A 12,476-nucleotide genomic window follows, 5' to 3' on the forward strand; every position below is an offset into this window, starting at 1 on the left:
CGAGGTGCGGCCTCACCAGTGCTGAGTACAGGGGCACGATCACTTCCCTACTCCTGCTACACTTCCCTACTCCAAATGTAAATTTCAACTTCATTTATAAGACTTAATGATCCCAAATAAGAATTTGCTGTCATCTTTCTTTGTCGGGAAGGAGAATGTAGCTATAAGGAGCAGACACCTTCTCATGTTCCCACTGAGTGATCTCACCTTGAGACAGAAACCAGTAGGTGGAAGCAGCCCTTGCAAGAAGAGCCAGGGAGACCAGAGGAGCAGGGGTCAGCCTAAGAGCTGAAGCTGTGGGGCTTGCTGGCTAAATCCAGCCTGAACCATCTTCTCCCAAACTCCCCTGACACCTCTGTTCCACCACAGTCTCTGCACGCTGCTTTCCCTTCTCTTTTCCCTGCCTGGGCTACACACAACTGATAATGTAAGTGAAGGTTTAGCTTCCAAAACATTAAATATTCTCAGGAATAGCAAAAGCTACACACCAGCCCCGGTTTCTCCTAAGAAACGAGCAGTTTAAAGAAAATAAAGATGCCCCACACTAAAATAGTACGATTCAGGGTCATAATGGCTTTAAACTAAAGGGAGGTAGATTTAGACTAGATAGAAGGAAGATGTTTTTTACGCTGAGGGTGGTGAAGCACTGGCACAGGTTGCCCAGAGAGGTGGTGGATGCCCCATCCCTGGAAACATTCAAGGTCAGGTTGGACGGGGCTCTGAGCAACCTGATCTAGTTGAAGATGTCCCTGCCCACGGCAGGGGGGTTGGACTAGATGACCTTTAGAGGTCCCTTCCAACCCAAACTATTCTATGATTCTATGATTCTATAAACACAAACGTCTTCAAATGTCCTAATCACAATTCAATTACTTCTTTTGTAATACAAGCTTCCTGGGAAAATGTGCTAACAGTCAAACAACAAATTGATTTAATAATTTTAGGAACTTGTAGTAATTTGTACTACAACTAGAACAAATGCACCCCTAATTAAGATCAATGCATATGAGTTCCCAAATAGTTACTGGCAAATTAAACAACATAAGAACCTTATTCACTGCTTATAGCTTGTAACTTAACTTTTTCAACACCCCATAAACATCTGCTTATATCATAACACAGGAAGAAAAGCTGTTACAGATGGATAGTGCCAGTCTTTTTTCCTGAGCTTCTCACCCCTGAACCTTGTTCTGTCAGGAAAGTAGATGAAAATCACTCACAAACACAAAGGCAAACTGTGCAGAGTAACATACATGAAGGCAAGCTCAAGAAGAAACTGCCACCACCCCGCAGCCCACCTACGGTTGTGATTTACAGTATTTACTTTTGCTGGTCTTTCATGGTTTCAATGATGGTTCTTAGCTCCTTAATTTGTGTTCTCAGCTCCTCCAGGGCAGTCTGACCTTGGCTCACGTACTCAGTCTTTGGCTTTCCTTCAGTACCGAACAGGGATGGGGAATTTGACCTGTGGCCTGTTGTTCCCATAGCAATTGAGTGAAATCCAGGTGATGGTGAAGGGGATAGGGATGGTTGTACATTACTGCCACTAGCCAAACCTCCTGGTTTTGGAGGCAAGGAAGTTTTATTATCAGACACCTGCAACAAAAAGAGTAACATTTAACGTCTGGAGAAAGCTTTATGAAAATCAGACCTCTAACAAATATTAAGTATTTTGCTGCTCTTCAGTAATGTTGAAAGTCCATAGTCAAACATGGTCAGTTTTTGTCAAAGCATGATAAATATAACAATTAGTCATTATCTTTGTACATGGACATCAGGGGGACTCTGGTTGGGATGCAGAAGTTCAGACAGCTTCAGTAAGACGTTCCACAGTTGCTACAACCAGTCAGCAACAAGCGTTTCGAAGATCTCAGACCTAGCAGTGAAATGAACCAGGGAAAGATGCTTAGTGTTTCTCTCAGAAGTTTGTGAGAACGTACCTACATTCATGGATGTCTCCTGCAGAGCACAAAACTGCATGGCCAAGAATCCAAGTTGTATTTTTTTGCAGATTAAATTTACAATTGTCAACTAACCATTGAAGGAATCTTCAATACCCAACAGTTTTTAAAAATTAAAAAATGTGTTACACGTTGCCCTTAGCGTTACGAAAATAGAAAAATATTCCTTAAGTTTACTTGTTGGTATGATGTAAAAACAAAATCCCATGACTTCAAAATGATAATATATTAATAAGAAATAAATGTACTGTACTGTCCGCTGTTAACTGAAGCTTCTGTGAATCCCCATAACTACCTGTTTTGGATTTAGGGTGAGAAAAATGTTGATAACACATCAATGGTTTAGTTGTTGCTGAGCAGTGCTTACACTAGGCAAGGACCTTCCAGCTTCCCATGCTCTACCGACTGAGAAGGCTGGAGGGGCACAAGAAGCTGGGAGGGGGCACAGCCAGGACGGCTGACCCAAACTGGTCCAAGGGATATTCCATACCATATGACATCACGCTCAGCATATAAAGCTGGGGGGAAGAAGAAGGAAGGGGGGGATGTTTGGAGTGATGGCGTTTGTCTGCCCAAGTAACCGTTACGTGTGATGGGAGCCCTGCTTTCCTGGGGATGGCTGAACACCTGCCTGCCCATGGGAAGCAGTGAATGAATTCCTTGTTTTGCTTTGCTTGCATGCGCGGCTTTTGCTTTACCTATTAAACTGTCTTTATCTCAGCCCACGAGTTTTCTCACTTTTACCCTTCTGATTGTCTCCCCCATCCCACCGGGGGGGGAGTAAGTGAGCAGCTGTGTGGGGCTCAGTTGCCGGCTGAGGTTAAACCACAACACTACCAATGGCTCTTTTTTCCTCCAGGAACTTAACAGAAAAACACGGCATTACCCTAGTTACCCTGGAACCATGTGGCTAGCTCAGAAGTATCCCATGCTTCTTGAACTGCAATCCAGTGCTCTACTTATTAGACAAGGTATAGAACAACTGAAGTCCACCTACCATACATGACCAGCTACTTCACTGCATACACAGAACAGTGTACAAGGACAGTTATCACAATGGCAAGTAGGGTGAGTCTTATTTATCATATTGTTATTTGGCAATGCTAATGTGTGCATTATACGACAGCTACTAGAAGTATCTGAAAATCTGATTTGCCCAAGAGTAAGAAAAAGCACTAGGCAACCCTCCAAGTCTATCTTTACAAAAGCAATACTGAAGTTAAATGGCAAATAGGGTAAGATATTGAGAAAAAATGGTGTGGAAACGGAAGGAGACATTGTAAGTAAGGACTTGGGGACTGGGGCAGTGGCATTGGCTGGGCAAAGTAACTGAGAGAAAAGTTAGTGGTCAGATGAAAATCAGGAAAAAGTGTGATGGGGAGGGAAGAACAGGATCCACTGAGTTCTGCAAAAAAACAGTATTCCCCACCTCACAAGTGTGATCGAGCACAGAACCTATCCTGGGCAAGCACCGCATAAAAAAAGTGTTCTGCAGAAAAAAGTGTGGCCATAGAAATAAAAATGGTGTTATAATCACAAGAAAGCTGAATCACTCCAGTTGCTTGAATGCTTGACTTGATGACCATAACAATATTCCTTTAACATTTTATATATATGTGTGTGTGCACATGTGTGAGTAATGTATTCCTATAAATGGATCTTTCATGGATAACAATCGTTGTATCAGTAGATGCAAGTTTCCTTTGGACTGAAAAGAGACGTCAGGCCGAGTTCAAACCTGGAACAAGTGAGCAAGGCACAACTGGAGTCATCCACATTGAATACCTTATTCCAGAGCTTGACTGGCTATCAACATTAAAGCCTCAAGCAGCTACTTTCTGATAGCAGTCGTCTTGTTTTACAGGAACAACATCTACATCCTTGGCATACCAGCATATAATTTAAGAATGTTGGCCCAAAAGCGTTCCTTAATGCAAGTGCTCCCAGAAGAGGGAGCTATATAGCAAAACATTGTCCTTATAACTTGATCACAGAAGTGCATGACTTCATCTTTCAAATACTTCTGTTATAGTATTAGAATGTAATATTTGTATTATTAAACGTATCCTTATGTACTAAAAAATAGCTCCAACCTCTAAAGTCTGATCTACATACTCCTCCTGTAATATTCCATTATCCTAGTTTTCTACCAATATACAGTAAGAATGGCACAAGCCTATAAAATTAATACAATTATACCAGTATAAATAGTGATTATACTTGCAAATTTAAATTCACATACTATTGGAGTGGGTCAAAGAGTTTATTTTCTCTGCTCACAGACTCTTCTAACATAAATTTAATTTACAGCTGCAAGAAAGGGCCTTTGTTTCTAAAATTTATTTCCCTGGCTTCTCCGAGTCTGTGAAATGTATTTACACTAGAAGGATTTTTTCACAATATGGTTATGGAGACATTTTAACTGTGCAATTCACTTTAGACTTGCATTTCAAACACAGAACAATCTTTAGTAACTGCTGGTTTCGGCTGGGATAGAGTCAATTTTCTTCATAGTAGCTAGTACGGGGCTGTGTTTTGGATTTGTGCTGAAAACAGTGTTGATAACACAGGGGTGTTTTCGTTACTGCTGAGCAGGGCTGACACAGAGTCAAGGCCTTTTCTGGCCCAGCGAGCAGGCTGGGGGTGCACAAGAAGTTGGGAGGGGACACAGCCAGGACAGCTGACCCCAACTGACCAAAGGAATGTTCCACAACATATGACGTCATGCTGAGCATATAAAGCTGGGGGAAGAAGAAGGAAGGGGGGGGACGTTTGGAGTTATGGCATTTTGTCTTCCCAAGTAACCGTTATGCGTGATGGAGCCCTGCTTTCCTGGAGATGGCTGAACACCTGCCTGCCCATGGGAAGGAGTGAATGAATTCCTTGTTTTGCTTTGCTTGCGTGCGCGGCTTTTGCTTTACTTATTAAACTGTCTTTATCTCAACCCACGAGTTTTCTCACCTTTATTCTTCTGATTCTCTCCCCCATCCCACCGGGGGGGGGAGTGAGTGAGCGGCTGTGTGGTGCTCAGTTGCCGGCTGGGGTTAAACCACGAAAGTAACCCTTCCCATTTTAAGCTTCTTTAAAGGGCCAGTTACCAGGTGATTGTTGAGTTAAATGTTAAAAATAAGTATTTGAATACTGTTTTCAAAAATGAAGATGCATGTGATAAGGTAAAGCAGAGATATTCCAATTAACTTACTTGTGATATTGTAACAGTTCTTGATTTCCTTGACACTTCAATAGTTTTGTGTGTAATGGAACCATGTTCTTCCTTCTCTTCTTCAGGACTCGGTGAGTCAAAGAAATCGGGGCTTGAAAGGGACGACTATATAGACAAACACGCACACCCCAAGAGAGGAAAAAAAAATGCAGGTATTTTCATTGTAGAAGAATTTAACAAAGGACAAAGAAAAGCATTTATGTGATGACTTTTTTATTTTTAGTTATCATTTTCAAAGTAACAACACTTAAAATCAGGACTCTCCCTCACCCCACCCCCCCTTTTTTACGTCTTGTTTTCAAGGCTAGAATGCTTTCAAAGCATTTATGAAATGAGATATACTTAGGATTTGAATTCAACGTTAATTTACATCTTTGCATTGTATTATATCATAAGATGAAAGCACCTTCCTGTTCGCAAGAAGAGCTGTACCTTACTTGGCTAGGACACTGAGTACTGTGCTGTGGGGATGCCGGCTCTGCCACCTGGGCAGCTCTGCCACGGCTTTGCTCAGTGCAGGTCTCACTTTGCTGCTCTTCAGAGGACCCATGCTGCTGCCCGTGCACACTGCTGGCACTGCAGGGCTGCCTTGTGCACGGCCTCTTTGTAAAGGTGCGAACAGGGAAGGTTCTTTCCACCCCTGTTCCTTTCCCCATAGATTTGACACAGGAAGAAAGACCTTTGGACTTGTCTTTTATGTTTCTATATTTAGGCACATAGTCAATTTTGAAAGCTTTCTTTTTGTGTGTTCTATTGGTTTCACAAGAATCCTTTTTTGTTTCCCTCCTCTTTCTTTTTCTTCAGCAACGTGAACACGGGTAACCATCAGTAGTTGCTCTCATTCTGATATTCCAGAATGCAAAAAGCACAGAATTGAACAAACCCCAAACCCCAAAGAAAAGGACATTGAAAAACTAAGCAGTGGTTTCCAAAGTATGGTTTATGAGACCAACTGGTCTAGAGATAAATATTAGAGTGAAATTTAAATCACCCTTATATTTACAATTGTGAGCTTAATGAGAAGAAACACATGGTGGCTCAAGGAGAGCTGTTGAAGGCTGACAACGGTCTGTTTGTCCTCAAAATCTGGTAGAGTGTCCTAAAGAAAGCAAGGGAAATGCTTCTTTTGGGAAACACTTCCAAAATCCTTAATACTTAGCACAAACAGGCTTTTTCCAGAGATTTTGATAAAGTTGGTTGGCAAGGACTACCTGGCAGCACACAAATAAGGGGGTACAAATCTTGTAAGGGAGGGAATGTTTTAAACATCAGTATTCAAAACACTGGCAGCCTTTTGACACTAATTTTCCTGAGCTGCATCTCTCTGCCTCACTGTACGTGTGACGGAATAGCTGTGTGAATGTAGTAAAAACACCAGGGAACACAAATAGGAGGAGGGAAAAGAATCAGAAAAAAAATATTTTTAAAAGAAAAGGAAAATTAACTTACAGACGTGAGAGACTGGGAGGGTGGTCGCCTGCCAGTAGCTTTTGGTCTGGTTGTAGTTGGATGATTAAGCTTCTCAGCAATTGGTATTACAGAGTCAAAACCTTCCAAGTCTTAAAAATAAAACAGAATTGATTTGGTTTTCTGGCAATTGTCCTCAAAGGGAAAGAATCACAATTTTTTTTTAATTTCAAAGAAATCAAATCCCATTTTCCCCATTGCGTCACAGTGTTCTGCACATGTTTAGGCACCATGATGGCACTAAAAAAACCTGGAAGTCAAAGGCAGCTGTAATCCAGTCACCCTTGCCAAGCACAATTACTCTTCCATCTCAAACACAATAAAGCAGAGGGGGAACGGGTAGAGGAGCCTTTGGCTTTGTTTTCAGCATAGTGAAAGCTAAATGACAACATGGGTCCTCTGGCAGGGAACAAACAGTTTCAAAATTTCCATCTTGCTATTAAAGGGGTTAGTAATTTTTTTTCCTGAATATTTGGAGACATAAGACAGCGCATGCGTTTTCTCAAGAACTGTACTGTCAGCGCTGCACCTGCAGCAATTGCTTAGGGGAGCACAGAATGAGAATGATCGAGCTGGAAGTGATCTGCAGGTTCCTGGACACCTGCAGCTGGAGACAGCATAGCTTCCAGTAGCTATAGGTGAGAGGAATATCTCCAGTATTCCAGAGGTTATGGTAAGTAAAAACTCTAACAGGCTCCTGAAGCTGTCCAGAGCCCAGAAAAACAGGTCTGCTCGAATGCAGTCTCGACTGTCTTCACGGTTAGTGAAATGCACCGGGGAAGTGTTTACTGAATCCAGCCACGTGCTAGCATGTTTACGTGAAAGAACGATGTGAAGGCTGAAGGAATACCGCAGCTCGTGATTACATGCCTGAATCAAATGGCTTAACACCATTCATCTATTTTTATGGCTTATATCAGTTTCACTCACCTCCAATTCAAAATGCCCTACTGCATATGTTAAGCAGAAATGAGTCAGAAAACATACAAGAGGGACTTTAGACAAGATAAATCAAAATTCTGTCAAATTACTTTCAGACATGAATCAAATACTGGAATGATATTCATTATTCAGAGACTATTTTTCATTGCACACATGTAGGATGGAATAGCTTTTAAGTTAATAGTTACCTATAGTGGCCACTTAATTTTCAGGACTGTTATGGAACAATGACTCTCTGAAGATCCAGCTTTGTTGCTGTATTACAACCATTGTACAAAATTACACAACAGAAAGACAAATGAATTAATGGGCCGGTGCAATAAGCTACATGCACTGAAGGACACTTAAACTGATTCCAAGTACTCATGATTTGGCAGCTAGGAAGTAAAGAGGATTAGACATTCCTTATTCAGCAATATTCTTCCATCTCTGGGGAAAAAAAAAAAAAAAAGAAAAGAGACCTCCTTCAATAGCCCTGAAATAGTCTAAGGTTATTCACCTCTAAATACTACTCTATTTTTGGAGCAACTCTTCCTATATATAACCAGCGACCCCACTGTCCTCTACCAGATATTTCTCTCATTGTTTTTCTATTGACTATTGCAACCTATGTCCAAAGGTAGGTCACCCAGTCTGTCAATGGGAGTTTGGCAATCCGATGCCTCAGCTGTACCCAACATATCAGATGAGGCTACAATGCTTTTAAAGTAAAAACGAGCTAACATTAGCAGACTGTATAAAACCTATCTGGAGTCCTACAGAACTTCAGGGTTTCAGAAGAGGAGAAATGGAAATAAAAATTTATTTTTGGGGGAAAAAAATGCAAATGTAAGAGCCGGTTTCCAGTAATATCCAGTTTGAAGCTGATGCATGAGATAGCTAAACGACTTGTTTAAGAAAATCAGTGATGTATTTTAATACATTGTCTTCATTTTCACCACTGCGTTACTTTGTTAAGTTGCACAGCAAGAATATATTGCCATCAAAAATATACACTCGTCTACAAACATGCGAAGCTCACATACATGAGTACGAATGGAGGCTGAAGGAATCCTACCCAGCCGCTCTTTCCCACTTAACTGTTTTTACCTTTTTTTTTTTCCTGAGCTAGTTTTAATCCAGCTCCTTTTCCAACAGCAGGTGCCCAGCCACACAAGTACCCGTGCTGAAGGAAGGATCAGTATCAGTACCAGAGGACTGATACAAGCTGCTAAAACTGAGAGGAAGAGCAGACTATTGCTTTGGGGGGCAGCAAACTGGCTGAATTTATGCTGCAGTCTAGGAAGGCTCCAGTGCATGACTTCCCTCTCTCTGTGCTGCCGCTTCTATGGTAAGCGCCACTGTCCCTTCCTCTGTTCTTACAAAAGAAAGTATCTACACTAATATGGGAAACAATCAATGAAAAACACAGTGGAGGCATTAATTCAATGTGTTTCTTTGGCTTAAATAAACTAATAATTACCTAGAGTTCTATGTTTTATCAGAATAATCAAATATCCATGTTTAAATTGTAAAATGTATCGATAAACAGAGAGTGTATGAATTTGTGTCCTTGAGATCCATGAGCACTTGCAGATAAAATCTGCTCCATGCATTTTATGAATACCATGAAAGATGAAAATTTCTGTGCAAGGCTTGTATTATCAAGAAATACTGGGAATCCTCCATTTTTTCCACTTCTGAACGCATTTCTGATAGCTCAAAAAATAAACTAAAGCAGCCTATACCTGCACTGAATTTTAAAAAAAGAGCAGAAGAGATGCTGGAAAGGCTCCACAGGTAAAATCTGCTGCCAAACTAGTGAAATCATAGTCATTCAGCTGATACTATAAATGAAATTCTATTTAAGTACAAGGGACAACACTTGGTACAATGCTAAAATAGTAAATCCATTTCTAGTATTTCCATATGCCCTTTATCCCCCCCTGTTTGTTCTCCTTATGTAGATGTGGTTCTTGCTCCCAAATCTGCTCTGCATCTAAGGTTATCACCACTTTCCACAGTCATCACCTATGAGGTATTCATTCATGAAAATTCCCATAGAGTAAACTGGTAAAGAAAACGAGGAACACAACCACTCAAGACACCTCTGCCTTGCTGTCATCTATACTGTAGATTCAGTAATGAATTCACTTATACTGGTTATTTGATTATTTTTTGCTAATGGAAAGCAGGGTTATATGATGTGACTATATTATATGCACTGAGATGATTAAATGCAGAAATTTTATTTTAGTTAGCTAACAGAAATTGGAAGCTTAAATTTACTTAATAAGCAAAATGGAAAACCTTCCTGAGCTGGACCAAATGGGATGTCATTAAAAATACAGTCCAGTCTACTGTAATCACAGCCATGTTAATTGCCCGCAAGGCAGCATCAGCATCCAGCAGACCTGAACTCTGCACTGGTCCAGCTTTCTCTATGTCTGTAAGTGGTAACAAACAGTAAGGAAGGTTCTACTGAACACATAGAACATCGAGGGCACCCTTCAATTAACAGTGGCACTCCCTAATTGAAAAAATAGTTGACACTTGTTGTACAAATAAACAGATGCATTCATCATTATTACTGTCTCGCTGATTAAGCTGGTAATTCATGAAGTAATTCATGAGGTGGGGAGAAAGACAGAGTAATTCTGATGTGTGTAGTACACACAATAAAATGTCTGGCTTACTGAGCAAACATATTTAATGAATACGAAAAATGTTAGCTGTGCAAGAATGCTTCCCTGGTATCCTTACAAGCCAGTTAAGAATAGGATTTTTCCCCCTTGCTATGTTCATTTGGAGACATGATTATTGAAAGCATGATGATCGTGTTTTTAAAAAAATGCTGAGATCCAGGAAAACAATTATTTAAGGAAAAAGTTCTCAGCTCATAAGACTTGTACCTTCCTGGAAAACAACCTTCAACCCCTCCAAAAAAAAACCCAGAAGGAAAAAGTTAAACGGTTATGCTTCCTTCCTTACCCCTTTTCCCCCTTGCATTTACTATTCCCGCATAAAATGTGTCTAGGCCTCAACTTCATCTTACGGTTAGGTTTTTTAGTCTTTGGGCGAAGTAATTTATACATAATGAAGACAGAAAACTTTTTGAATTAGCAGAGAGATTTCACCTTGAGACAACTGAAATGGAAAGTGATGGATAATAGCAGAATCAACACATTCAGAATGCTTACGGCAAGGTTTCATAGAACAGAAATACAGCAGGGCTGGAAGAAATGAGGCAAAGGTGGCGTTCAATTCATTTGAAGAAGATAATGTCACAAAAGCCACAGAGGTAGATTTCATTTCATAATAATCTTCAATACATTTAAAAGAGTGACAATAGGCTTGTGAAACAGTATATACACTGTCTTTAAACACAATAATCCTGAAAGCTATCAAATGAGACAGAGATACTGCAGACGAAATCTTCTGCATTAATGTCCATTCAATACATAGCACTAATTAAAAAACAACTCAAACAATAATCCAAACATTACTGGGAATTTTCAGAAGGCCGCAACTATTTTAACTCCTTCAAGCACCCGGATTCTGCTGCTCTCTCCATGCTGAACAGCGTCGTACCCTTCAAGGAATACCGCCATGCTCCCAGTCAGGGTCAGGGCAGCAGAATCTCACCCATAATGAACGGCAGACTCTTTTTTAAGATTTGGGTAACGCACTTTTAGCAGGATGGCTCCCTGGCTGCAGGGTTACTGTCTTCAGGGGTGTAACAGTGATGTGCCGGGGAGGCTTGCCCACATGGTTCTTTGCTTTGGAGGGAAACCGCTTAGCTCACCTGGCCTCCCAGGACAGTCATTGGACAGCCACCTTTCCTAAAGTATACAATTATCTTTTCCCACCTCAACCCTGACTTTTATCGCTTTAATAGCTGAATGTAGAAGGCTGCCATAATAAGCTTTGCTAACCACTTGCCAGTGCCCTCATAAGGATTTTATTTTTAACGATTCAGAAGATGCCAAGAAAGAACTGAAAGGTCAAGAAAACTGAGCTAGAAGAAATGGATATGCTGTTTTCAAGCACCTCAACTTGGCACACATGGAGAACATTTAAATTTCTGGTTTACTGCCTTCTTCTGGACCCTCCGGGGCAAGAAACCTAATTAATTTATGTAATGGACCATTAACAGCTCCCTGATTACAATCATTACAATTCACAACTATGTTTATGGATGATTTTGATTCACTGACATAAATATTACAACTTAACCCAGTTGGGTAGTTCTGCTCCTTCACTTCACCCTATTAAAATGAGCACGAACAGCAGCATAGAAAGAAATAACTGGTTTAGGCAGATTTTGGTCTTCATTATCTGAGTCACATTTTGTCTTCCAACCCTTATATTTACCAGTATTTTCTTTTTTCCAACTTTTACTCTGTGTCTTCAGGCAAAATAATTTCAATGTCTCACAGTATAACAGCCTGTGATTTAAAGACAAACCCACTCCGTTCTACAACCTTTTACTGGAAAGATTCTCTGTCTTTTTCCCTAGTGTGGGCCAAATCTTATTAGATCACTTTTTCTTCCAGTCAGAGGCACAGCAATCACCTCTTCTAGCAAATATGAGCACGTAACAGCTCCAGAACAACTGCAAATACAACTTAAGGAAACACGATATACTGAAGATTTTTTTGTTTCTTTGTTTATTAGATATTTTCAAGTAGGGTATTTTTAACTACCCTTCCAGGCAAGTTAGCACTAGGCTTGAGGGGAGGGACAGAAAAAGAGTATGGCTAATAACATGGGTTCAGCCAGTACTCCATGATCCACCAGCAAATGCTCAAGATTAAAGTCTGAGGAAACGCTGAAAAATGGACTCATGTTAACCAGCTTTCAGGAATCTCTTAAGAAAATTCATACCAACACTGTATGTTTCA

The 12,476-nt window shown here is 40.5% G+C and overlaps 1 protein-coding gene and 1 long non-coding RNA gene across 2 annotated transcripts in view; one reads left to right on the top strand and one right to left on the bottom strand.

Moving 5' to 3' along the window:
• Positions 1-12,476, bottom strand: part of SH3KBP1 (SH3-domain kinase binding protein 1) — a 220,850-nt gene that overhangs the window by 3,971 nt on the left and 204,403 nt on the right. Inside the window, exons 13-15 of the mRNA XM_009325486.1 lie at positions 6,634-6,743; positions 5,164-5,289; positions 1,325-1,596 (exon numbers count right to left, since the gene is read on the bottom strand). Coding sequence (XP_009323761.1) covers positions 1,325-1,596; positions 5,164-5,289; positions 6,634-6,743 — 508 coding nt within the window. The remainder of the gene's footprint in view (positions 1-1,324; positions 1,597-5,163; positions 5,290-6,633; positions 6,744-12,476) is intronic.
• On the top strand, positions 8,741-11,804 carry LOC103918221. Its single transcript, XR_663682.1, has 2 exons — positions 8,741-8,923; positions 11,552-11,804. It is a non-coding gene; the product is annotated as an uncharacterized LOC103918221 (long non-coding RNA).

Source organism: Pygoscelis adeliae, unplaced genomic scaffold, assembly GCF_000699105.1.
Source record: "Pygoscelis adeliae isolate BGI_AS28 unplaced genomic scaffold, ASM69910v1 Scaffold386, whole genome shotgun sequence".
Classification (NCBI taxonomy): Eukaryota; Metazoa; Chordata; class Aves; order Sphenisciformes; family Spheniscidae; genus Pygoscelis; species Pygoscelis adeliae.